We start from the raw sequence: 25,724 nt of genomic DNA on the forward strand, positions 1-25,724 counted from the left end.
CTAAAGGAACAAAAAAGGCTTTGCATAAAAGCTGAAATACAAAGACATAACTGAAGGAAATATACAAAGTTCTAATTTTACAGGGAATTGAATAACAAGGTACAATAAAACATGTCTGACTTTTAGCGAACATATGACAACAGGTGTAGACAGATGCTGAAGTAGCTAATTCAGGTTCCTGCTAAACATTACATGTGTGTGCATTACGTGCATCACAAACATTATACATACCTACATTGCTAGACTTCTTACAAAAAGCTTGCCAAGTTCCAGCTCAAAATTGCTTAGTAGTGGAGTTTAAATTTGAATTCCTCTTTTTGCACCAATTTCCAGCAAGACACTTAACATTTTATATTCATTCGCTTTTGTGATACTATCTACCAACTTAAACTGACCTTAGTTGCACCCTTCACAGCTATTCAAGTCTTATTTCCTACAGCTTAGCACAGACCCTATTCAGCACTTTCCAGTCTGCTGAGCTCTAAAATTCCTGTGAAATTGTGATCTCTCGTATATCTCATCCAAACCTACTGGCTTGCTGTTAATTTATTTTCATAACTACTTAGAGAAGTAGTCTAAAGAATTCACAGAAGTTCAGTACTTCAAATGTTATGTGACTTTTTAAATTTGACTGCTCTACCATTTATAGTGGGCACAACTAGTGAACTGGGTCATAACAGGATAATATATTAAAGAGCATTTAGGTTGATTACAGCACTAAATTCTACATGAACAGCAATGGCTACAGCATGCAAAGAGAGTATTTGAAAGAAATGTACACATTCTGTAATTGCTAACTAACAAAATTGCTTTTCTAATTGTATTAGAAAGCTCTATTACTTAGAGATTAAATACTAACACATACTTAGAGGTTAAATATTAACATATACTAAACATCAGTATATTAATTCTTACCTCTATTTGTTCCAAGGTGTCCTGCAGTTTTGAATTTAATTCACTATTTATGAAAGAAAAAAAATGTTTAGAATAAATTATATATATACTGATTATATAAACATTTCAGACCATTTCTTATTTCCAAAAACCCTGCTACTGAGCCACAACATAGTAATTTATCATAAACCATTAAGATGCTGTTGCTGTGTCAGACTAGCACCATCACACCACTGCTATGTGGAAAAGCACATTATTCTAGGTTTATAATGCAACAGTGTTAAGAGGGCCTAGACAAGACCCCATCCTGCTAGGATTTAACCAAGTATTCAAAGACATTCCCAACCCCGAAGAAACTTCCTTTAAATGCTTTGGTGTGGCACTGTGGTCTACAGCAGAACATACCCAGAAGGGTCAGGACTGTCAAGTCTTTGCAAACTACAGTAATTTTTATTTGTTGCTCAGGACCCCCTTACAGAAATGCTATAGGGAAAAGAGAACTTAAGCTTTCTCAGAAAAAAATTAAAGGTTGGTATAAAAGATTAACAAAAATATCTACCAGAAGAGAAACTATTTAGGACAAAGAAAGGCACCACTGCACCTTTGCAACAATCAGCTTTAAAAATTTCAGAACAGCAGCAATTTAAAAAAAAGACAAAAAATACGACTAGTATGCTTTTGTTTGGAAGGGTCAAAGCAACAAAGAAATAGGCAGGATATTCTCTTCAAGCACAGAAAGCACAGTTTGCATTAAATAATCACCATATCGAATTTTAAACAACTTCCTTCTGTACTCCTCTCCATGCTTCTCTTCTCCTAAGAGGCCTACCTACGTTAATTATCAAAAGACAGATTCTAGCTTCTCTACTTAGCTCTCTATGTTTAAATGATAGGCCCATCACCCTCCTTTTTTGTTTCTATTAGATAGATGGGTACAACACCCTCCAAAGAAAAGTTCAAATAGAAAAAAAAACTGCATCAAAAAGAGCTGCCAATAAATACCAAAGAGAGTACCCAATATTTCCTTATTGTTTCTCCACGTGCAATGAGCCTTCAAACAGAAGGACCTCCATAATAATCTGATGTTACTACATCTCCTGCTGGAGTTTATGAGCATTTCCTCCAATTTCCTTTTTTTTTTAAGGCAATGGAAACATCAAGTCTTTCTAAGTTAGAAGCTGCAGATATTTAGATTAGTTTTGGTTCTGAAAGCAATTTCTTCATGTCAGCATGAAACTCTGCACTTGCTAATTTCACTGCCAAGAATCAGGGCAAGTTATCTTGCAGAAGCCATCTTGCTATAGGCAAATTAATTCGAGAATAAAAACTTCGCATTAAAAACTCAGCTCAGGTATCTCTAGGCTGGAGGCTGTAGCACAGTTATAATTCACTTTAAATTGAAACTTTACCTGCCAACATATTACAACAATTATATAGTCCAAACATTGATTATATACTGTTATGATTGTGAAGCCTGGTTAGTCATGGTAGAGGGAGGTGGGAAACCACTGAGAATACTTATGCTTTTATAACTGCCTCAATTTTACTTTTCTAAGCTGAAAATTACTTTTCAATTAAACTTTCTTTAGAGAATGAGAATTAATGACCACTGTTTTATACTATTTACAAATAAAATAATACAGAAGCTGAAACCTGCACAATGTCACCCTACCTTATACAACTGTAGTGTTTGAAAGTGCTGGCAGCTTTCTGGCATTCCAAGCACAGCTGAATAGCTCCTGGATAATCCTCTTCCTTAGGATAAAATACAATTGAAAGTTCACGTGAAGCAACAGTGCAATACCCATTTTTGCATGCATGCTTATGTATAAATATTAAGAATAAAATATTTTGCCTTTTCTGTCTATAAAGTTAAAGAGTGAGCATCTACTGCAGCATTTAATGTGCAAGTAGTTCAGAATTAGAAGCAGATGTTAGCAACATCAAAAAACACTATGTATTACATTACCTTATGCAAACAACTTGCTGTATAGTTTCCTTATGCATACATAAAAAGTACATCACTAAGTTTTTATTACAGAACAACTAACATCTTCTCAGTTATCTATCTATTCATGAACATGGAAAGAGGTTAGTTCAGGCACTGGCAGGCTGTTCCCATAGTTTATAAAACCTAAAAGGAAACAAGGAAGACACTCCCAACAGTACACCCAAATAAACACTATCTAAATTGACACATTCTATAGCTCATTAGAAATTAACTTAAATACAACTGACTCACAGAAGGCCTCAGGAAACAAAGAACACACTATGGACACATTGTCCTAATATGTAAGAAGAATATCCAACAGGTAGACAGCTCAATCAGGAAGTATACGATGATGCCAGGACAAAACAAAAACATACAAAAATGTAAAACCCAAGGATCTTACCAACAAAACATGGGCATTGCCTCAGATATACGTGTTATTTTTTATTCTATTAGGCATGAGACCAGAAAGGGAAGGAGGAAGGAAAACCCTCTTTAATAGCTAAGAGCTTCCATTTTTTGTCGTAATTACATCTGTTATATTACGTGCTTTAGAGAGCTCAAACGCAGTGCTGTTACTGGAATTTCAGTCATTGATTGAATAGTAAAAATTCAAGGGTAATTTATATTCAGCTATTATCATAGAGGAGTTTCTGAAATGAAATTTGTTTTAGCAGCAACGTTCTAATGCAGATCAAATTTAGCAAAAAAAAAAAAAAACATTAAAAAAACCCAAATACATTATCCATTAGATGAAAACAGAACAGTACACTGGTCTAAAATGAGGGTTGTGTTTACAGCTCTTTACATCTTCCTCCACTGGAAACCTGGTACTTGCTCCATTAAGTCTAACAGAACTCAAATCAGAAAGCCTGCTTGCATAAAATATGTTACTAATATATTCCAGATGCAGCTCAGCCCTGTAAGATACTGTAGCTTCATTCTTGTTCTTTTTTTAATTGAGAACCCTTTCAAAATGTTCTTCTGTGAGTGGCTGCTAACAGCTCTCCTGCATATTCCAACCTATATTAACTCCTCTGAGTACAGAAAATAATACAGCTCTAAAACTGCACTCAGCCAAAAACTGAGTTCCAGCCCTTAAAAAGCACTGACCAATTACAATAAACAGACATTAGGGTCTGTGTGTAGATGTAACACCCACACCTCCTCAGGACAACTCCTGCCAGTAGATAGTGAAGAGTTGATTTCCTGTGTAGCAAAATACAGCACAGAAATTAAAAGCTCATCATTGTACAGGGATTACTGAGCAGAAAGCAGCACTTATGCCACCTGAAAATGGGTGTAGTTTTGCTTGGTAAAGAATAAGAAAGTTTGCTGACACAAGGTGACTTACTCAATGGAATTAAATTCACAAAATCTTTTAAGCTAAAACTATTAAGATTCAATTTCCAAATTTAATAACTGAGGATTGTCATCATGACATTTCATCCAGTATTAGCTGTAAATACTTGGCAAACTAGCAAGTTGAAATTGTTACACTACATGTACTATAGCTGTCAATAAAATCCTGAGGCTGTCTTTCAGACAATTAATCACCTTAAGACAAGATCTTATTTTGCTCTGTGCAGTATCTACTGCATGTTTAGGCAGTATACATAACAGTATCAGAATTTTCAGCGTCATGGCCTGCATGCTGCAATGTTTTCTACAATTGAATTAAAAAGCGAATCCAATGAATAAGGAGAGAAGGCTACTACATTTACAAATAAAATACTAATCAGGGAGCCCATCTATAAATTTGTACAGGAATATACCAATAGATATTCCTTATCCAGACCCAGCATATCAACAAACAGCTAAATCTCATCTTTTTTTTTTTCCCTAAATATCAAGCTAAAGAAAAGAGGTATAAGTTGAGAGCAGGGACAAGTGAAGACTCCACAGCATTTTTACTGAAGTAATTCAAGCTTCAGTGCCCAGATCGAAAGGCAGGAATGAGTTTTTGATAAAAAATACTCTCCCCCAGCAGCGGGGCTCTCTAATTCGATATGAAGCTTTTCTCAATTTAAAAGAATAAAAATATAATTTCATCCCATGCAGACACCCTGTCTGCAAGAGGAAAGGAACGGACAAAATTAAGATGGCTGACAAATGTAAACTTAGAATAGGTTCAAATTATACCAGTCTGGTAGGGACTTACCTCCAACATCTCACTCAAACGCACATCAGTTCTTTGCTAAAATAAACAAAAAAAAGCCAAAAAAAAATCCAGTCATTACTACACAGAAATGAAGAAAAATATTTGTCACTGAACAAAAACAACTGTACATACCAGTGTTTTTATTGTTCTCAGAGACTTTAGCAGTCCAATAAGCAGCTGTCGTTTCCTCTGATTTGCAAGTAGCCCCAAACTAGTTTGTGTGAAGCCTTCCTTTGCTATATTCAGGTGTCTGCGAAAGTTAAAAATTAACATAATCTTCAACAATTCATAAAATAAAACTTACTTCTAATCAATTCTAACAAGTCCAACAAAATACATGGTAGAAATGAGATTGTCAGCATTGTTAGGGAAACTCAGATAACAAGATTATACCAACAGACTACTAAGAAGGTACATCCTCCCTTCTGCATTTGTCTGTGGACCAGTGATGTATCTCAAAAGCTTTCTGTTTCAAAGAGAACTCCCAATTGCAAGAGTGAGAGCTGCAAGAGTTTGCAATTGTTTGAGTATGTCTAACTACTACCGTTAATAGCATTCAGCACATAAACAGGAAATATCAGCAAGCAAACATCCTGCGTTTACGGACTTCTTCTTAAATACTTCCCCACTTTCAATCTCTGCAGTTACTTAAGATACCTTCTTCCATTTGTGCAAATAACCGCTGCTAACTGAAGGCCAGTCTGCAATGATGTAACACGTTCAAGTTCCTACAGAGAGACAACGGGTTAAACAAACATACAAGTTACACACCAGTGAGGACTGATTAGTAGATTTCTCTTGAGATGTTATAATGACTTTGTAAAGTTACTTTATATATTATTTGTTTCATCACACTAAGCACTGCAATGTAACATTAATATAAATGATATTTTAAAATACAGTTCTCTTTTGAAGATATTTGAAATCTGTTTTCATTGCAGTGGGACCCTCTACATTTATATTGCACATTTAGCCTAAGAATTTCTGTACCATTAATGTATTACAACATAATGATCAAAGCTTCAGGGACAGAAGCACAGGGCTTAATTTGCATTAATATGCCAGAGAACAGCAAAACAAAAAAAGCATATTGTGTTTCACACAGCATTTTCTTTTTCAGAAGCACTTGTGTTCTACCAACTTAATAGATGTCACATCATAATGAATGTTAATTGTATCCTGTTGACTTTCAGCTGAAAACTCTTCAGCAGAGGTGACCTGAATTTAGCTTGATTTTGACTAGTGAAGTGCCTAGCATAATCTCAACTCCTTGAAAAAAATAAATGTTTAATATAAGTATTAGGATTTCTTTTGTTAGGAACAGCACTGCAGAAAAGTGTATTCTTTCCCCAGGCTACAGGAAAAAAGATTTTATATATATATATTTTTTTTTTTTTATTTATTTTTTTTTTTTTTTAATTCTGCTCATAATTTCAAAACTTATAAAGTGCTTTCCATGAGAAGGGAAATTTTCACTTTGAAAACTAATCTAATTCTAAAAATATGACAAGCAAAAACAAGTTCAAAGTTCAGTTCAGTTTCAGAGCAGCTCCTGGTCAGCCCCCAAATCACTAAGCTGCATCTTCCACCAAAACCTTCTCCTTTATGTTACCAACGTTGCTTTTGTAAAAATGACAGCTTAGTTGCTGATATGCAAAATATCTTAACAAACCAAATTCAAAGATTACTTTCCTCAATACCTACTTCTCTCTAAAAACATACTTTGCAAATATCAGAGCTATTCAAAAAGCCATTGTTCCCTTGTTCGTGAGGAATTGCATACAGTAAGGAGCAACTCCACTCCAGTCTTGCCTCTTGCAAAGACTGTAAAATCTCTCCTTTAAACATGACTGGATGGAATGGGAAGAGAGTGCAGTCTAAAGATCCCCAAAGAGGGAGTCCTCTGCCCAGCATTTAGGGCTAAATACAGTTTTTCTGTTCTCAAAAACAATCTTCCACCCACTGGGTGTTCCTAAAGCATGTCTTTCCTCCAAGAACAGAAAACTGTAAATCCCTTATGACGTGTCTGTGCCATGCCTCTTGTGACCACAGGAGTGTACGGTAGACCAGTACTTCATACCAGGCATGGGGTTCAAACCATGATATCCCTAAACTACACTTTGCACAGTGAAAATGGGTCCAGAAGATGTGTTCAGCTGCATTTTTGATTCTTCTAATGATCTGTTAGTGTAGCTGAACACTGAACTGGAGCTGCCATTACAAGTTCACAAAGCACATCAGGAGGTTCATTTCATGAATCAGTGGGAAAGTGAGTCCTATAATGCCCACCAGAAATCTCCGATAAGTCTCCTGACAAGAATAACTCTGTGCAGGCCTGTGCCCGTAAGTAACACTGAAGAATTACTGACATCAGGCACAGATGCATTTAATAAAAGTTTTTATAAGATTTTTACTGGCACAATGGATTTTTAACTGTCCCTTTGGAACATCTGAAAGCACTTCTAGGTATAAAACAGATGCGGCTCACTAAGATGTTGCTGCAGTAAGAATGTTGGAACCCTGGGTTCTGAGAATTTCAGCCTTTCAGTGCTGACAGACAGTGATCCTCAGAAGTACACTGTATTTGACCCGAAACCTTGGGAAAAGCTCCCTAAATTGTGTGATAACACTGAGGTTGTTGCTGTGTAATTAAAACTTATATCACTGGGTGGAATATGTAGAGACGTAAAAAATTAGATTTAGGGGATATAGGTAATATTAGGTTACAATATGGAGGAATTTGGGTGTGGATCTTCTTCTTCCTTTCTCTTTTCTCCTTCTTCTTCACAAATCTAGGGGTTATGCTATTGGGTCAAAAGTCCCTCACTGCAGGACATGAAAAGTTAGTAATTGGATTATAAATAAAAACAAGTTACTTGGTATTTCATAATTGGTTGATTCAGACCTTAAAAAGCCTTGAAAGTTAGAACTCATGGCCATTTTCCACCCTGTTACCTGGGAGGCATACTCCCGTGCAGCTGTATTATAGATAAGCTATAATAAACAACTAAGTCCGAACAAGAATTCTCGGTCTCCTGCATTTTAATTCAAACTCTGAGTAAAAGAACTTGTGAAACAGAAGCAAAGAAGAGAAAAGCAAAAAACAGGAAAATTCATAACTGGTGCCCCATGTGAGGATCGAACTCACGACCTTCAGATTATGAAACTGAACATTACACAGGAAAATGCAAGAACATGTGCCGCAGTTCCACTATGCAGTGAGAGGTTTTCAAACAGAAGCTGCCGGATTCCAAAAAAGCAGCACTCACTCAAAAACATCAACTTCAAACCTGCACAACAGTGAAAAAATACCAGAAGATTTTTATACCATACAATTACCCTTTCTGCCCCTTCTCCACTATCTTGTGAAGACTCAACCAGAGTAGCACTTAGCAGCCTCCTTCTGCAATAGCCTCCCACTTGACTCCGTTAACTAAAACTGAAACAACATTACTGTTACAGCCTTTTTCTTCCACCTGCTATTGCAGGATATGACGCAAGCAATGGTAACTTCTCCCCCCTCCATTTTTCTTTAAACAGCAGCACTCCTTTTACCAGGCAATGTGCCAGAACACAGATGGCAACTTCTCTAAGGCTGGTTGAGCTGGCCATAAGAACAAGAGAACAGAAGAGGACATTGTGACCTCTGGATAAAAGAGGAAAATATTTGCAGCTCCTTGATATCTACCACAGGTTAATAGCCAGAAAGCCATCTTTTTTCTTCCACACTCCCTCCAGCTTCTTGCCCAAAATGAGAACTGCCATAATCACCAGTTTAACAGTGGTGACACATGGTGCTGTACCAACAAAAGTATTCACCACATGATCATTCTCGGACTAACTTTAATCACCATTTTCACTTTGCAGAATTCTCCATGTCGTTTCATGTAATGATCAGATAAGATAAAATCAGGAAGTCCTGACCAAATGTTATAGGGACAGTATGAAGACAAAATGAGTAGGAAAAAAAGCACCTTCCCTTAGAGGACTGTTACAACACCTGTTGCAAATACATTTTGGGAGAAAGAAGAGAAGCCATGCCAATACTCTACAGCAAGCAGCTAAACCAGTTTTGCTTTGTTTTGCTCTTGGAGATCTTTGACATGTTGAGACTCTATTCATTTTCATCTTCAACATGGATGACAGATCAAAGGGGTCTGAGTCGGAGGATCACGACAGCAAGAATGATCAACTCCTAGTCAACCCTCAAATTTTGTAGGATCTGCTCCAGCTGGATCTCTACAAATCTATTTGGCCTGATGGGATTCATTCAAGAATCCTCAAAGAGCTGGCTGAAGTCATTGTAAAACCTCTCTCAATGATTTTTGAGCAGTCTCAGGAATCCAGAGAGGTCCCAGCTGACTGGAAGCTGACAAACATTGTCCCAATTTTCAAGAAGGACAAGGAGAACCCCAAAAACTATGGGCCTGTCAGTCTCACTTCAGTGCCTGGTAAAGTTATGGAGATTATTCTGGGAGGTATTGAAAAACACCTGAAAGACAACGCAGTTACTGGTCACAGCCAGCATGGCTTCATGAGAGCAAAATCCTGCTTGTCAAACCTGATTTCCTTTTATGACAAGGTAATTCACCCAGTTGATCAAGGGAAGCCAGTTGATGTAACCTTTTTGGATTTCAGCAAAGCTTTCAATACTGTCTCATAGTATCCTTCCAGAAAAAATATCCAGCACACAGCTGGATAAACACATCACATGATGGGTGAGCAACAGGCTCACAGTTCAGGCACAAAGGGTTTAGTCAATGGGGGGACATCAGGCTGGTGACCTGTCACTAGCGGGGTTCCGCAGGGCTCCATCTTAGGCCCTCGGCTCTTCCACGTCTTCATTAATGACTTGGACACAGGACTGGAAGGGATAGTCAGCAAGTTTGCAGACAACGTAAAATTGGGAGGAGCTGCTGACTCCCTTGAAGGCAGGGAGGCCCTGCAGAGAGACTGTAGAGGACTGGGCAATCACAAACAGGATGAAGTTCAACAAGAGAAAGCACCAGATTCTGCACCTAGGAGGGAACAACCCTGGATGTAGAGACAGACTGGGGAATGAGAGGCTGGAAAGCAGCCCTGTGGAAAGGGACCTGGGAGTCCTGGTCGATGGCAAGTTGAACGTGAGTCAGCAGTGCCCTGGCAGCCAGGAGGGCCACCCGTGTCCTGGGGGGCATCAGGCACAGCATCACCAGTCAGGCAAGGGAGGGGATTGTCCAGCTCTGCTCTGCACTGGGGCAGCCTCACCTTGAGTGCTGGGGGCAGTTTTGGGAGCCACAATATGAGAAAGACATTAAGAAGTTAAAGAGCATCCAATGGAGGGCAATGAAGATGGTGAAGAGCCTTGTGGGGAAACTGTATGAGGAGTGGCTGAGGTCACTTGGTCTTTTTAGCCCGGAGGAGACTGAGGAGAGACCTCACTGCAGCCTACAACTTCATCATGAGGGGGAGGAGGAGGGCAGGCACTGATCTCTTCTCTGTGGGGCACAGTGACAGGACTCAAGGGAATGGCCTGAAGTTGTAGCAGGGGAGGTTTAGGCTGGATATCAGTAAAAGGTTCATCACCCACAGGGTGGTTGGGCACTAAAACAGGCTCCCCAGGGAAGTGGTCACAGCACCAAGCCTGCCAGAGTTCAGGAAGCATTTGGACAATGCTCTCAGGCACATGGTGTGACTCTTGGGGACAGTTCTGTGCAGGGCCAGGAGCTGGGCTTGGATGATCCTAGTGGGTCCCTTCCAACACAACATATTCTGTGATTCTGTGACTCTCACAACTGCCTGAGATTAGTGGCAGTTAAGTGATCTTACGAAAGGTCACTGCTGCTTTCTCTTATGGACTAAGATGTGAAACCACTCCTAAGCACAGGCACTAAAGCAGCTCCTGTTCCAAGTCCATTATAGGTATTAGCCAAGCCTATGAATTCAAGTCTTCAGAAAGCCTTCTTAAAATGAGCATATGCCAAAACCTTTATCATGTTAAGGACCTTCAACTCAATACACCCTTGGTTTCCACTACAGAGATAGAGCTTTAGCATACAAAAATAGCTGGTTCCAACCAGGCACTAGCATCCCTACTACAAATAGTACTACCATAACAACACAACTGCAGCATTATAACAGCACAAAATTGAGCAGTTTATTCTTGAAAAGTAACTGTTAGTTATCTTACCTCAACATATGCAGGCTGTTTTTCAAGGATTAAATCTGCAACTTTCTTAGATACCTTAAAAAGAAGAATATTCCATGTGATACATAGCAATCTCAATTAAGTAGGCTATCCCCATACTAAAGTTCTACACGTTTGTGATTATCATTAAATTCTGCATTTTTCAAATGTATTAATAAATATTCCACAACACATTAAAAAAAATCATAAAAATTATGATCAGCTTTCCTTAGAGCCAAGATAAGAAAAATGTTCACAATTCCATCTAGGGATTAGTGGGCATTTTTAGACTACTCACTTAACTCTCTGCTTGTTGAGCAATATGCTAGAATAGCAAATAGAAATAATTTGGGACACTGCAAATGTTTACATTCTGCTCATGCTATTGCTAGAGTACAAATTTAAGTTAACCATACAGCATGGTGTGCTGGCTTGGGCTGGGGTAGTTAATTTTCTCCAAAGAACCTGGTATGGGGCTGTTTTGGACTTGGGCTGAAACCAGTTTTGATAACACAGAGGTGTTTCAGTTGAGCAGCGCCTGCAGAGGATCAATGCCTTTTCTACTCCTCGAACCACCTCGCCTGCAAGTGGGCTGGGGGTGCACAAACTACTGAGAGGGGACACAGCTGAGACAGCTGACCCCAACTGACCCATGGGATACCCCAAACATATGGTGTCATGCTCAGCATATACAGCCGGGGGGAGAAGAAGGAAAGGGAATAATGCTCAGAGTGATGGCATTTGTCTTCACAAATTACTGCTATACAATAGAGCCCTGCTCTCCTGGAGAAGGCTTAACAGCTGCCTGCTCATGAAAAGCAGTGAATTAATTCCTTGTTTTGCTTCACTTGCTTATGTTTCACCTATTTTTCAGCTATTTCTTTTGCATTATCTACCTTTATGTCAACCCATGAGCTTTTTCACTTTTACTCCTCCCATTCTCACCCCCCCCTCCCCCCCATGGGGAAGTGAGTGAGAGACTGAGTGATACTCCATTGCCATCTAGAGTTAAACCACAACACGTGGAGATCTAAGAGAGCCATGAGGACACCTACCTTTCAGATTGATACTGCATTAAATTAAAACTATGTCAAAATTAATATTCACCCTCTACACATTATACCCTTTCTTTAGAACACAGAATATGTATATTTTAAAATTTTCTCCATTGCTCTGAGTAGAATTCTAAGTAGAATGCTCCTGAAATCTGCTGTCTGTATTGAACTTAAAAACTGGGCATTGCCACCTTAATCAATCTCTTCTGCACAAACACAGAAGCTTAAAAAGAAAACCAACACTACCAGTCTTATAAATGCAAGCTTGAGAATAGTGTATCTAGTTTTGTTTTTCAGCAGGGACTAAAAATACTTAAGAAACAGTTTCAAACATAACAAAGGAATTATCGGTATTGCTCTATATTCTTTTGGGGGAACAATACTCCCAGAAATGAAAATAAAATAAAACTGGCTATGACAGCCAGCCCACAATGCACTACTGGCGAAGAGAAACAAAGAGGTTTTTCTAAACTTGACTATTTAGTCAAACATAGCACAAAGTTGAGCTCTTCAATCAGCATTTCTGTAACAAACTCATATTGGCTCCACCAGCTCCATTCCCATCCTCTGGAAGAGCACTTGCACATAAATGGTCTTCAAAATATTCTGATGTCATCGGCTGGCAATCTTGACAAGGAGCATATAACCAGCTACGCTTTCCTCCTTCCCTAGCAAAAGCAGGCCAGAATCACAAAGCAATTTTAAAACTTTTCAGTTGTTCTTAACCTCATAGGTGTTCTATAACTACTACAGCTTTCCTCTGCAGGACAGCAAAAGAACCACTCCAGAGGGAGGTGGGGTCAGGATAGGATACTATCAGGCCAAATGCTACACAAGCCTACATGACCTTGTGGCTCTTAAGAAATTTTGTTCACTCCACAGTCTATGCACCGTGAAATTTTCACTTTCTTTTTTTCAACATATTCTTCATTCTAGTCCTGTACCTATAAAAAACTTTAGGACATGGATATATCTGCTAGTTATTCAATGCTCTAGTACAAACTTAACTGTTTGATTCTTCACTGTTAAACAATGTTCAAGCAGTACACGTGAATAAAAGATACATTTCATTTTCAGTTCTTACACTCTTTTTGTTTTGCAAGTCCTCAGTTACCCTTAACTAATAACAACCTCAACACTGTCAAGCACTTGCCACAGCCACTTTTTTCCTTTCCCTTAGTGATGCTACTTTTCTTTCTGAGCTTCCAAGCTATTCTCTCAAATACTTTTTTCAGATGAGCAATATTATCCCAAATTACTTCAGTCATCTCCAAACTGTCACACCCCTTTTGGCATCTTCCATACAATTGTGCTAAGTCTTGGAATCCTGAATTGCAACTGCTAGCCAGCACTGAAGGTGACTGTGGTTATCAATGCCTGCCAACAACATTTGCTGAAGAGACAACATATTTTCTCTTTCCTAATCACATCAGTAAAAAATATTTCATCTCCTGATGAAAAAGAAAAAACAATATAGCTAAGGATATTAGATTACTAATTAAAATGAAGTCTAGCAGACATACAACTAAAAAGCCTTTCTAATCCAAATAGTCTGTACCAAGACAATTACAAATTAAAGTTGTCATGATACATACATTTAAAAAAGTTTGAGCAAGTTGGGATCCTTCCAGTGGAATGGAAAACTAATGAGCAAACTACAGAAAATAAGAAGTCTATAGTGACCCTGAAAACGAAGGGATGACCAAGATCAGCTGGGCAAAAACAGATGGTAAAAGTCAGCAAGAAGTGGAAGATCAGAGCTCTAGTACCTGTAATTCATGCTCATATAAGTGCTTTGCATTCGAGAAATTTAGAAGTTGCTGTTATCTCCAAACTACTATCGTAAATCCCTATGCCAGCTGTAGATACAGACACTGAAGCGAAAAAGGCAGTATTTAGTTTTTTGCAAAAAGAAAGGTACTGTGTGATATGTCAACAGGCTTCTTGAATCCTCTATCTAATAATCTATTCACCATCAAAATATTTTTAGGACTGAAATAACAACATATAAAATCCTGCAGTTTTGTCTTCCAAGAAAGACACTAATGTCCTTTATGGCAGACAGTACTCTAAATGATCCATCACAAGATAAATGGATAATAACTGAGACAGAAGAACAAAATATGCAACAGTCTCTCACACTCTACCCGAAAATATGACATAAGAATATGAAATACAGCATATCATAAATTTTAGCACCTTGGCACATGCCCAAGGAGGAAATAATTCCTCCCTTACCAGAAACACATTTTGGTGAGATTAAGAAAGAAACAACCAAGGACCAATCCTGACTGGGGGGGATGGTGAGGGAAGAACCAGGCACATGTTTCTTGTCAAGAGTTTTGGCTTTGAGAGTTTTTACCTGTTTTTATTCTAAAAGAAAGACACATCTGGTCACATTTACTGGAAACCTTGTGCTCAGTTCTCTCCCCTATTATTCATTAGCTGCACGCACTTTCCAGTTCAAATGTTTGCAGCCATGCCCTGAAACTGCTCCTCCAGTGGCAGCCAGTTTCCGTTCTGCAAGCAAAAACGGCCATGACATTGATAACACGTATTGGGATTATGTAGCATATCTCAGGGAAGTCGTCTCAGTCTTGAGAGCACTTCCTTGCAAAACAAGGTGACCGGCAGATGTCCTCTTAAACTTAAAAAAACATCACCAACACCACACAAACAAACACAAAAAAACTACTACCTCTCACTCACTTCCAACTTCTTTCCTTATAAATCTTGGTGAGAAACATGGAGTATTCATTTCCTCAACTTCTCATTAATCTTCCACAAAACTTCATAGGTATATTATGGGGAAAGCAGTCTAAGGCAGAAGGCACTTGCTTTCTATGTATTGTTAACAATGCAACATTCTGGGTTGAACTCACTTCATTTATTTAAAGACATGAATTAGGATTATTACTTCTATTTTACTTGCAGATACTCTCCGAATTCCACAGTTAATAGATTTGTTTCCCGTATTATGTTATTCATCTCAAAAGAGCAATGGAACAACAATTAATACATGAATAGAAAATTTTAAAGTCTGCAATGTAACAAGCACCTTTCAAAAGCTGCAACTCCGATTTCTCTTCATTCCTCATAGTGACTACTCGTTACATTTCATTTGGTTTATTACATAGTAACTGTGTATCAATGTTCACTAAAAACCCTTGTAAACAATTAACATATTGGCAAATGAAATGTAAGAGAAAATAGCATCTTCAAAGAGAGAGTATTTAAAACATTTTATGTCTTACATTGCCAGAAATCCCTCAAAGAAATACTACTGAACTATTCAGCACCGTGTTGAACACTGCAAGATAAACATTCAAGAAGTCAAGTTTCTACAGAAATAGCACATTTGCTCCTTGTTACAATACTTAACACTAAGATTTACTTCCATGATTTCATATGATTATATGATTTGGTGATGATTTTCCACTATAAAGGCACACAACATAATATTAAAAAAACTACTTAATATCTAATGCATTTAAGAAATCAAAACTTTTTCAGTTACACTTCTTGCTAGACTTACAGACAAGACAACAAATTGTGTGAGGGTATGGAGGAAAAAACTTTACTTACAGCAGCTTGCTGTTGTTTTAGTTTGTCTCTGTACTCTTCCAGTTCTTGAAGACTAAGTACCGGAGGAAGCCTCTGCATTTAAACAATAAATTAAAATCAGTGATAAATTAAAGAATGTTAACTCACTCAATGTATAAGCTAGGCAATCAGTTTCATTAAAGAAACATTCTTATGGCTTCTGCAATCTAATTTACAGAATTAATCCATTTTTTCAAACGATGGATACTGAAATCAATTAGTGTTGTTATACAACATATGATCATAATTGCCTCATTAAATAATGTCATTACCTCAGAGTTACTTTATTTTATGCCATTTATGTATACACACAACCACCCAATCACAGAAATTAGTCTCAGGCAGTTTGCTAAAAAAATACACAAAATATAGAACAGATTTTTTCCTCAGTTCTCTTGACTTTTTCACTATAGTTTAAATTATGAAATGCCTGTTAGCACATCTGATATTAATTCTACCACATTAAAAGAAGAGATGATATACTATATATATATATACACCAATACTCTATGCTAGAAGCTCCGTACAACTACAAGATGATGTAGGGGAATACAGTGTTGTATTAATGCAAGATCTAAGAAACAAAAAACGGCTCATTAAAACAAGCATACTTTAGGTCTTCATTTTTGTTAAGCTACCATTTTTTTCTTTTAAGATGACAGCTCACCTCTAACTCATACTTCACAATATCAAAGGAGTCATTGGAAAAATAAACTTCTTCAATGCTGTTAATTATTTCCTGTTGTGCCTGAGGATCAGTTGGTTCTTCATGCAGTTCTCTGAGCTCCTCCTGCACAAAACAAAAAAGAACTTCCATAATGTAACAACATTACATCCTAGAAAGAACAATGTTTCAACAAAACAAGCATCTTTCAAAAGCTACTTCCAACATTAGCACAAGAAGCAATGGCAAAAAACCAGAAAGATCAGTACACTGTGGCTGGTACTTCCCATTAGGCAGAGAAAGACATTAAAAACTTTTCAAAAAACATAGTGTAGACCTCAATGTTGCAGCCCACTTAAACACTTCTTCCTCGATACATTTCGGCACCAAGTGCATGTTGAGTCCACAGTTTTTTCCTCCTTAACTTTAGAAATTCTCATAATAAACTAAAAATAAACTGGCAGACTATTTCTCCAGAAGGAGAAAAAAATTGCAAAAAACAAAGCTAATAAAACTTGAACTTTTAAAAACAGAAGAACCCTCTTTGTAAGTGACAAGTAGATAGTGTCACTACAAATGCATAACTTTTCAGCTCAGCCCTCACAATTCACTGAAATACAAGTCATGCCATTAAACACTCGAATTTCTACAGGTAAAACCAGAACAGACCTGCCTTCTTTGAACAAGATTAACAGCTCTCAGATTTTAGCACAGCGGTCTAAGCAGAGATGTGCTGTCAGCTTTCTGAAAGCTAATATTCAAGAGAGAAGCATCCCCATCCTTGCTGTCACTATCTCCTCTGCAAGGTCTTCGCAACAATCCAGATGCTTCTGGTGGTTGAAGCAAACCAAGGACTCAGCCTGAACCTCCTATTCCCCTGCTGCACTGCACATTGCAACTAATACTGGCCCTCCCCTGGATGCTGTTCCCTCAAAAAGAATGAAAAATCCTTTATCAAGGACTCGAAAGGGAGAAGTGTTAGAATATTCTTTCATCAAAAAAAAAATTACACAGATCAAATTGCTTGATAATGAAATTAAACTGTGGTGAAGCAATCCAGCAGATTGAAGAGCCCCATAATGACCCTGAGCCTCCCAACAGCGCTGAGTTGTTACTGTGAGGCAAGGCGCTGGTATTTTCACCACAAAGAGGTCAAAGGTTTATTTCACCAGCTAGTGGTATCCGATTTTAGATTAAATGACTGAACAACCACTGACTTGCTTATTTCGCATGTCAGCCGAGGTAAGGTCAATGTGTACGCGTTCCGAGGCAAAGCGACACTTACAATACACAGCAAGGGGCTGTTTCTCTATGCAGTTAGAGGCAGCCAAGGGGTCACAAGTGGACGGTTTGCAACAACATCAGAGGAGCTGCTGCTCCTCTGAAATACCTCTCACAAGAAAATAAAAGAGGGGGAAAAAGGGGGAAAAAAATAAAGGCGCGGCGGTGAGGAAATAAAAAGCAATGGCTCTGATACAGAGGAAAACGGGTTTCAAGCGTATTTAGCGTCCCCGAGCACCCGCTAGCGACACCGAAGGAAGGCCTCAGGCGGTGCTCGGGCGCCCCCCGCTGGGCCGCGGGCCAGCCCGCAGCCGGGAGGCTCCGTGCCGCCATGGGGCAGCAAGGAACGGGAGAAAAACCATCGAGGAAGCAGCCGGGAACCGGAGAAAAGCCTCGAGCAGCCACCTTCTCCCTCCCCGTGAAGTTCCAGGCGCCTCCGACCTCCGTCTGAAACGCCTGATGCAGTCACTGCCACCAACGCAATGAGCGCAGCAACCCACCCGCAGCCAGAGGAAGGGCATGGACTGCACCGACAGACCGAGAGAAAGAAGGAAATAATAGTTATATCGTTATATATCTGTATAACTATATATATAACAAAAATAAATAACAATATCAAAGGAAACTGATGCAGTTCTTTAGACAAACTCTTCAAAGGCACGTTTGGATGTGGCCCCGCTCTCAAGCGAGCACACGTCCCCAGCACCAGAGCCACAACGTGGCTCTGCTGAGACCGGGCCACAGGCTGGGTCAGCTCCGTACCACTGGCGACAGAAGGTGCCAACACAAGTTTGCAGGAAGCTGGCAGGGAAGAGCCTGCAGCTCCACACCGGGACCAAAGAGACACACAGGACTCCAGGCAGGCAGGACTCTCCTGTCAGCTCCAGCCACCCAGCTCACCAGCAGTGACACCTTTCCACCTCACATTTTATTGTGATCATGAGGAACAGAGGAGAGGAGGGCTGGTTAGGGATGAGAGCAAAAAGATTTTTGAAAAATAGTCCCTTCAGAGTCTGTTTCAATTTTTTAACGTATGGTTTTGCGGTTTCCCACGTGAGGGTGCATGCATTGGCCGAGGATGCACACATTCAGATTCAATGGCATGCTGCTCTTTCATTAATTTAATTTAAAAAGCAATGGAGCTATTAACTAGCCATATGCATTCCTGCCCTTTAAAACAGAAAAAAAATTATTTCCCTCTAGACTGCTTAACAAATGGTAGCTTTATATTGTACATCCTTCTGTAAATTAGTTTCACATCTTACAGTACATTGAGTTTTAGCTATATGAAACTAAAATTAAAAATTATCCAAGAGAGGCAACAGGGTCCACTGAACCATTGCAAATGGAATAACTGAATTTATCATCTGATATTTGCCTACAAGTTCCTGCATGGCTGTTTCCTGAAAGTAAAAAAGAAAAAAAACTAACCAGAGAAGAAATGCCTAGGATCATTTGAAATTCTGGACTACTGATATCTTGTCATATTGGTGAAATAATATCTCAGTGCAATAGGTCAGTCGTGATTTACATCTGCTAAAAATGCATTAAGAAAGCCATTATGGACATATATTCTGGATTTGATGTTGAAGTGACTAGGAAAATTACTAAGAAACCGTTTTATCCTGTCCTGTCTCAGTGTTTCTTGCTAAAACACTACCCAGGAAAATATTTATTAAATATTTATTAAATATTTATTAAATATTTATTAAATATTTATTAAATATTTAAGGTTTTTCTTTACCTTGTTCATTTTCTTCTAGAAAAGCAGTCTAGTTAGAACAACTCTCCAGGATAAATTTTAGCTGCCACATGAATTACAATATCTGACACCAGACTTTTTGCCATGATAACCGGCAGCTTTCAGCACATCATGCTCCAGTAGTTTGAAGTAACCAACATAGGGAAGGCCAATCTATTGAGTCACCACTAAAGGAGGCAACAATTCCTAGCTAAAGTTTATTTGCTGATTCCTTTTCATTTTCCTCATCCTTTCAATTAGATACACAAAAACGATTTTACTATATAGAAATAAGCTCATCGTTTCAGGGGTCTTGGCGAAGGGCCGGGTTAGCTCTGTCTATTTGTATTCAGACACTTTGTAGAAGGAAAGAGAGAAGTTCTATTAAATCCCTCAAGGTATTTTTCCACCTCAAAACCTTTCTAGCTATTGCCATATAAGTATCTTCCTTAAAAAAAAAAAAGCATTAAAACACATTTAACATTTTATGTTAATTCAGCAATTCCAAGTGCTATTCTGAATAAAAAAAACTATAAAAAATTGCCACAGAGGGAATCTCATGATAATACCCCTGCAGAGAACTTTGCCATTGCTAAACTGAATCAATTAGATACATAGGAGGCCAGGTAGAGCAGCATACTGGCAAGGTGGACCCCACAGTACTCACTTCAATCCACATATCTAGGTTAATCCACACATTCCACAGCAGGAACTCTCCAAGCAATAATGGGCCAACATAGCCTTCTAAGATACTGTTTCACAGGCTACTCATTTTTCCAAAGTTTTATTCAACAAGAGGCTTCACCTCCTACCTAAAACTTGTGTCACTTGTGGTACCAATTGTACTTTTTTTTCCCCAGTACTTTGGGATCATACTTTCATGGAAAGACACTTTATCCCATCAGGTTACCATTAGTGAAACCCACAGCAGCAGGTCTCTCTCATAATGCCACCTAAATAGATCAGTGAAAGACAGCTTCTGGGAAGGAAAAGAAAGAAGGAAAAAGAAGTCTGTCAGCTTTGCGTACTCAAAGCCATTGTTAAATAAAACACAGTGTTTGCATCCACACACTTCTCGCATCATTTTGTCTCTCTGTTCTATGGAAAAAGGAGTTTACAGTCTAGAAGCCTGTGGCAATTCCTTGAAATATATTTCAGAAGAGTCATCTCATTGCAGACTCATCTGAAATGTAGTTCAGCAAGTTTTAAATGTCTACCCAGCTATTTCCCAGTGTGTCACACTCCCACACTCTTTGTATGCTGTGTAGCCTGTAGCAGCAAAACCAATACTGCTCTGTTGAATGAAGCATTACTGGTAAGGAGTACAAGCAAACATCTTGTGCATTCTAGTCACTACCATATAAAAGACTGAGAAGTGAAGACATTGAAAAAAGCTAACTGATACTACACAGAGAAAAAAAAATTAAACAGTTTCTAATCTAGTTAAAAGCTAAAGTTCAGCAACAGCCTGTGCGCTTCTATCCAGAGATTTCCAGGGACCAAGTCTGTGCTATACTCATTTGGACACAGCCTCCCTCTTTGTCATGAGCCAAAAACACACAAACAAATATGCTGCTGATTTATATCCCTCCATTCTGAAAGTGGATAACACCTGTGTTAAAAGCTAATCCTAAATACCAGGATGAGGGCCGTGCTCAACAGATTCAATCAGCAGGTATAGTGCAACATTGTACCACTGTGAAATAAAAGAAGTAGTAAAGCATTTATATATGTATCTGTATACACACATGCAAACACAATCCTTTAATTTTATCTGTATACAAAGATATAGATTATATTTGTCTTATAATCACAGAATATACAGAGTTGGAAGGGACCCACAAGGATCATTAAATCTAACTCCTGGCCCTGCACAGGACCATCCTCAAAATTCACACCATGTGCCTGAGAGCACTGTCCAAACACTTCCTGAGCTCTGCCAGGCTTGGTGCTGTGACCTTTACTCTGGGGAGCTGTTCCAGTGCTCAGCCACCCTTGGGTGAAGAGCCTTTCTCTAGTATCTAACCTAACGTATATATTATATTGTTATGTATTATACTATATTATAACAGTATATATTTAATATAACGATACACACATATATTATATAACTATATATATTTTATACGGCAATATAATATATCTCTATGTATTTTATATAACAATTAATGTATATAAAATCGTATCATATAATGTATAACTATATCTATAAACTTTGCTTTTCCGCCCCACCCCTCCCTCCCCCTTCCCCAGCTAGGAAAGGCAGTACCACAGAGAAGTTTGTGGTATTCCTTATCTTTGATACAAAATACCCAGAACCTCCTTTTGATCTTTCCTTGTTCAGTATGTATAGAGAGTGCTAATTAAAAAGCCCTCACTCTACCAAAACAAACATTATACTTCGAAAACAACTCTCCTGATGGAGAGAACAACAAAGCTTATCCATAGAACACAGCCACACCACCACTTAATGCCCTCCTGAAGAGCACTCAGCTACTGCTGGGGAAATAGAAACCCACACAAACTAACAAAGCCACACTTCTATAGCTATTCAAAAAGCATTAAAAAAAGTAAAATTTCAGTGTTATTTACCATGATAAGCTACAAAGTCAAATAATATCTGTATATTGCACATGAGTTGATTATCATGAGAATAAACATAACCTAATTCGAAGTCAACTCACCATTAACCCAACACACTTTAATTCAAGCATGCAAAATACCTACCTCAGCCTTTTGTTACAGAATCTGCTAAACAAAACTGTTACCAGCTTGGGAAACAACAATAACAGAGTGGTTGAAAAAGAATTACAGTTTCCCTGGGCAATCAGGGTATGCCAATAAAGTAAGGTATCTCAGTCAAAAAAGGTATTATGTCCTTCCACAGACAACTTCCTCTTCTAGGTATCATAGAATCATCAAAGAATCATCAAAGAATGATGGAAGGGACCTTAAAGATCATCTAGTTCCAACTCCCCCGTCACAGACACCTTTCACTAGACCCAGGTTGCTCAGAGCTCCATCCAAGCTGGCCTTGAACACGGCCAGGGATGTGGCATCCACAGCTTCTCTGGGAAACCTGTTATATCCAGCCTTGCAGTTCTGATTTGGCTTCTCTACAGACTTTATCACAGACTCAAACTACTATACACTTACTTCCTACTGAGATACCTCCCAATGTGAGTTGGCTGCATGAGACACAACTAAGTGTCATTTAATTATAAAATGAAAAACTAAACCCAAAGAGAGTGGGAGGGAAGGGATGTTGTATCATACCTTAGTAGGAATCCGAAAGCTTTCAATAGGACTGAGGTCATTAACGCTCTCCTGAGGACTTCTTAGACCCTTTAAAAGAATTTTAATAATCAGTCAAGTTTGATTGCTTTATGTATCTTGCAATCAAGTTTTATCTGATGTTGAATAGATATCTACAGGTCCCTTAACACTCTGACATGTAGCTGGAAGGTTAAGACCTCATTCTAGAAACATTTCAGCAGGACCATTGGTATATAAATTATGCTCCTCAAACATCTAAGCATTTCCAGTTTTATGCTGGAATGTGTACCTTTTCAGTACAGTTCACTAACATTTTCTTTATAAAATTCACTCGCATCCTCCTCTCAATGTCCAGATGTTATCTTAAATTTTAGAATGAGCATGTGTCCAAAAACCATAGCATACTTTGTTCCACTAACTTAATGGTTTAATGGAATCAAATAAATGAATGTCATCTAGTCTATAGAAAGATTATTTTTGCTTGACGGCATATTTTTGTACTTACCATACTCTAGGACTGGCTTTTCCTATACGTAACTGAACTGAAAAGGTTGCATAATCCACATTAGCTGCTTTATATAATTATTACTCCTTAAAGCACAAATAGCCACACAAATAGCATGTATGTTTGTTGAATATCAAATGTATTCACAATTTTCATAGAAAGGTTTGCATTAGAAGGAATCTAGAGATCATCTAGTTCCAAGCCCTGCCATGGGTAGGGACACCTTCCACTAGATCAGGTTGCCCAGGGCCCCATCCAACCTGGCCTTGAAAACTTCCAGGGACGGGGCATCCATAACTTCTCTTGACAACCTGAAACAGCATCTCACCATTTCATGAAGCAATACCACAGAACATCCTGCTGAGCATATTTTCTACCAGCTCCCTAGGCAGAAATGAATCTATACATTCAAGTTTCAGATATGGTTCTGACTGCAGCTTCCCTTGAGACTTCTGGGTGTTCCTGTGAGTCACGAGTTTCAGGCAGACTTCCCTCTTGCTCTTGTGATTGACGTTAACAGTATTTTTCCCAAGCCCCTTTCTGGCCCTTGGTACCTGAATTTCTAAAAGGACCTATGCAAGTACTATGTTAATTTATGGTGAGAAAGTTTGTATTTGTTCTTTGAAACTGACAAAGTGCTGTACATCAGTTTGGTGTTAACTACATCATTTTACAATTGTTTCATCTTCCCAAGATGCAAAACCTCTCCATTTTGGTTTTGATTCTCAGATTTTTTTGCACATCATTTCAAAACATCCTCCCTTTGCAGTTGCCACCATCAAAGGTGACTCACCTCTACACATCACAAATTCAAGGTAAGGAACAAGCAAAGCAACTGCTGCAGCTCCTCATACTTCACACAAAATCTTCCCCAAGTCCTCTCAAAAATATACAGTTCTAGTGGCTTATCTCCAGAAGAAATAAAAGGTTTCACTTAGCAAATGGTAAATGGAACCTTCCCAAGGCCTGAAAATTGCCTAAGTTATATCATTTGCAGACAACATCATCTCCACACTGGGCAGGCTTCCCAGCACTCCTTTTAGTCAAGCTGAAAACGAATCATGTACCCCTCTACTGAAGCGGAACAGAGCATTATTTTGGCAATTTCATTTCCATGTCAGTGTTCATTTTTAAGCCCTGTCTCCTGCATATGCATCACAACTCTGAGGGCATAGATTTAGAAAATAAAAGTTTCTGACTTTCCCATGTTTTCCTACAACTATCTAGAATATCTGATGCAGTGGGTGACACAAGTGATTTTTTAAGTTCTCCAATTAGACACACAGATAAACAGGCTTCTTTTCAAAGGTATTTGATATATGTGAATGACTGGAATATTCTGCTGATACACTTCCTTAAAAAGAGTCTCAACCTTAGAAGTACTGGTCCAAACGTAGGCTTAGATCTACATAATCGTGCAGACAACTGGTACAAGTGGCATACAGCAGCGGGCTGAAAGACACACACCGAGTGCTCTGGCACACACTCATTATGTGCCCAGCCAAATATGCCCCTGACACCTCCACAGCCTCGCCTTCCTTTGGACCAAAAGCATTTGCTGCCAGACAAAGCCATGTTACAGAACCACAGTCCAGCGCTCAAAATTACATGTCAAAAAAGCAAACTGACACAGGCCGGCCCTGTCATCTTCAACAACGATTTCTCTGTTGTGACACAAGCTACGCGTTGGCACCTGCGCACGCTTCCATTTCTCGGCGTAATGGGAAAAACAAGGTGGATGCGTGTGCAGCAAGAGCTCGCACGCCCCAAGCCTTCCCTCCCCGGGCAGGGCAGAGGGCGATGCCCGCGCACCGGCGGCTCCCCGGAGTGCCCGGGCACGGCGGCCCCGAGGAGAGCCCGGGACCGCCGCGGCGGAACCCCGCCGCCCTCCCCCCCCCCGAGAAGAGCCGCTCACCTGGCGGGTCATCAGCGACTTGATCTTCTGCATGATGGCCCCGCCGCCGCCCCGACTGCGCTCAGCGGCCGCGCAAGACGCCGGGGCACGGCGGAGCCATGTTGGGCGCCACCTGACCGCGCCCGCCCGCGGCTCCCTGGGAGCGGTAGTTCCGGCCGGCCGGCCCGACTACAAGTCCCGGCAGCGCGGCCGGGAGGGCGCCGGGCGGGGCGGGCCCGGGTGCTGCGGCTGAGGGGCCGTGCTGGCCGGGGGGGAGCGGGAGTCGCTGCGGCTGCGTGGGGTGTTCGAACATCGCAGTTCGCCTGTGTGGCTTTCGAAAGCGGTTGCCTGAGAGGGAAAAACGAGACTCTGTCTATGGAGACAAGTTGAAGCATACACGTAGACAAGGAGCATTTCCCGTTGTCCCGGGTTATTACGGGCGTTACGCACAAAGCGCGCCTGGCCTGTTCACGAGTGACGGAGGTAGTTTTGCG

The 25,724-nt window shown here is 39.5% G+C and overlaps 1 protein-coding gene across 3 annotated transcripts in view; it reads right to left on the minus strand.

Moving 5' to 3' along the window:
- Positions 1 to 25,390, minus strand: part of VPS50 (VPS50 subunit of EARP/GARPII complex) — an 84,936-nt gene extending 59,546 nt beyond the window's left edge. For 2 of the 3 annotated variants that reach the window (XM_032112081.1, XM_032112061.1), the window contains exons 1-10: positions 25,252 to 25,389; positions 22,832 to 22,900; positions 16,537 to 16,659; positions 15,852 to 15,923; positions 11,215 to 11,268; positions 5,703 to 5,773; positions 5,178 to 5,295; positions 5,046 to 5,081; positions 2,567 to 2,649; positions 916 to 958 (exon numbers count right to left, since the gene is read on the minus strand). In XM_032112081.1, the coding sequence (XP_031967972.1) occupies positions 916 to 958; positions 2,567 to 2,649; positions 5,046 to 5,081; positions 5,178 to 5,295; positions 5,703 to 5,773; positions 11,215 to 11,268; positions 15,852 to 15,923; positions 16,537 to 16,659; positions 22,832 to 22,900; positions 25,252 to 25,284 (702 nt within the window). In that variant the 5' untranslated portion in view covers positions 25,285 to 25,389. Of the gene's footprint in view, positions 1 to 915; positions 959 to 2,566; positions 2,650 to 5,045; positions 5,082 to 5,177; positions 5,296 to 5,702; positions 5,774 to 11,214; positions 11,269 to 15,851; positions 15,924 to 16,536; positions 16,660 to 22,831; positions 22,901 to 25,251 lie in introns of all 3 variants that reach the window. The other variant, XM_032112070.1, reaches the window with a different exon arrangement.
- Positions 25,391 to 25,724: the final 334 nt, after the last annotated feature.

The sequence above is a fragment of the Corvus moneduloides genome, chromosome 1, assembly GCF_009650955.1.
Source record: "Corvus moneduloides isolate bCorMon1 chromosome 1, bCorMon1.pri, whole genome shotgun sequence".
NCBI lineage: Eukaryota > Metazoa > Chordata > Aves > Passeriformes > Corvidae > Corvus > Corvus moneduloides.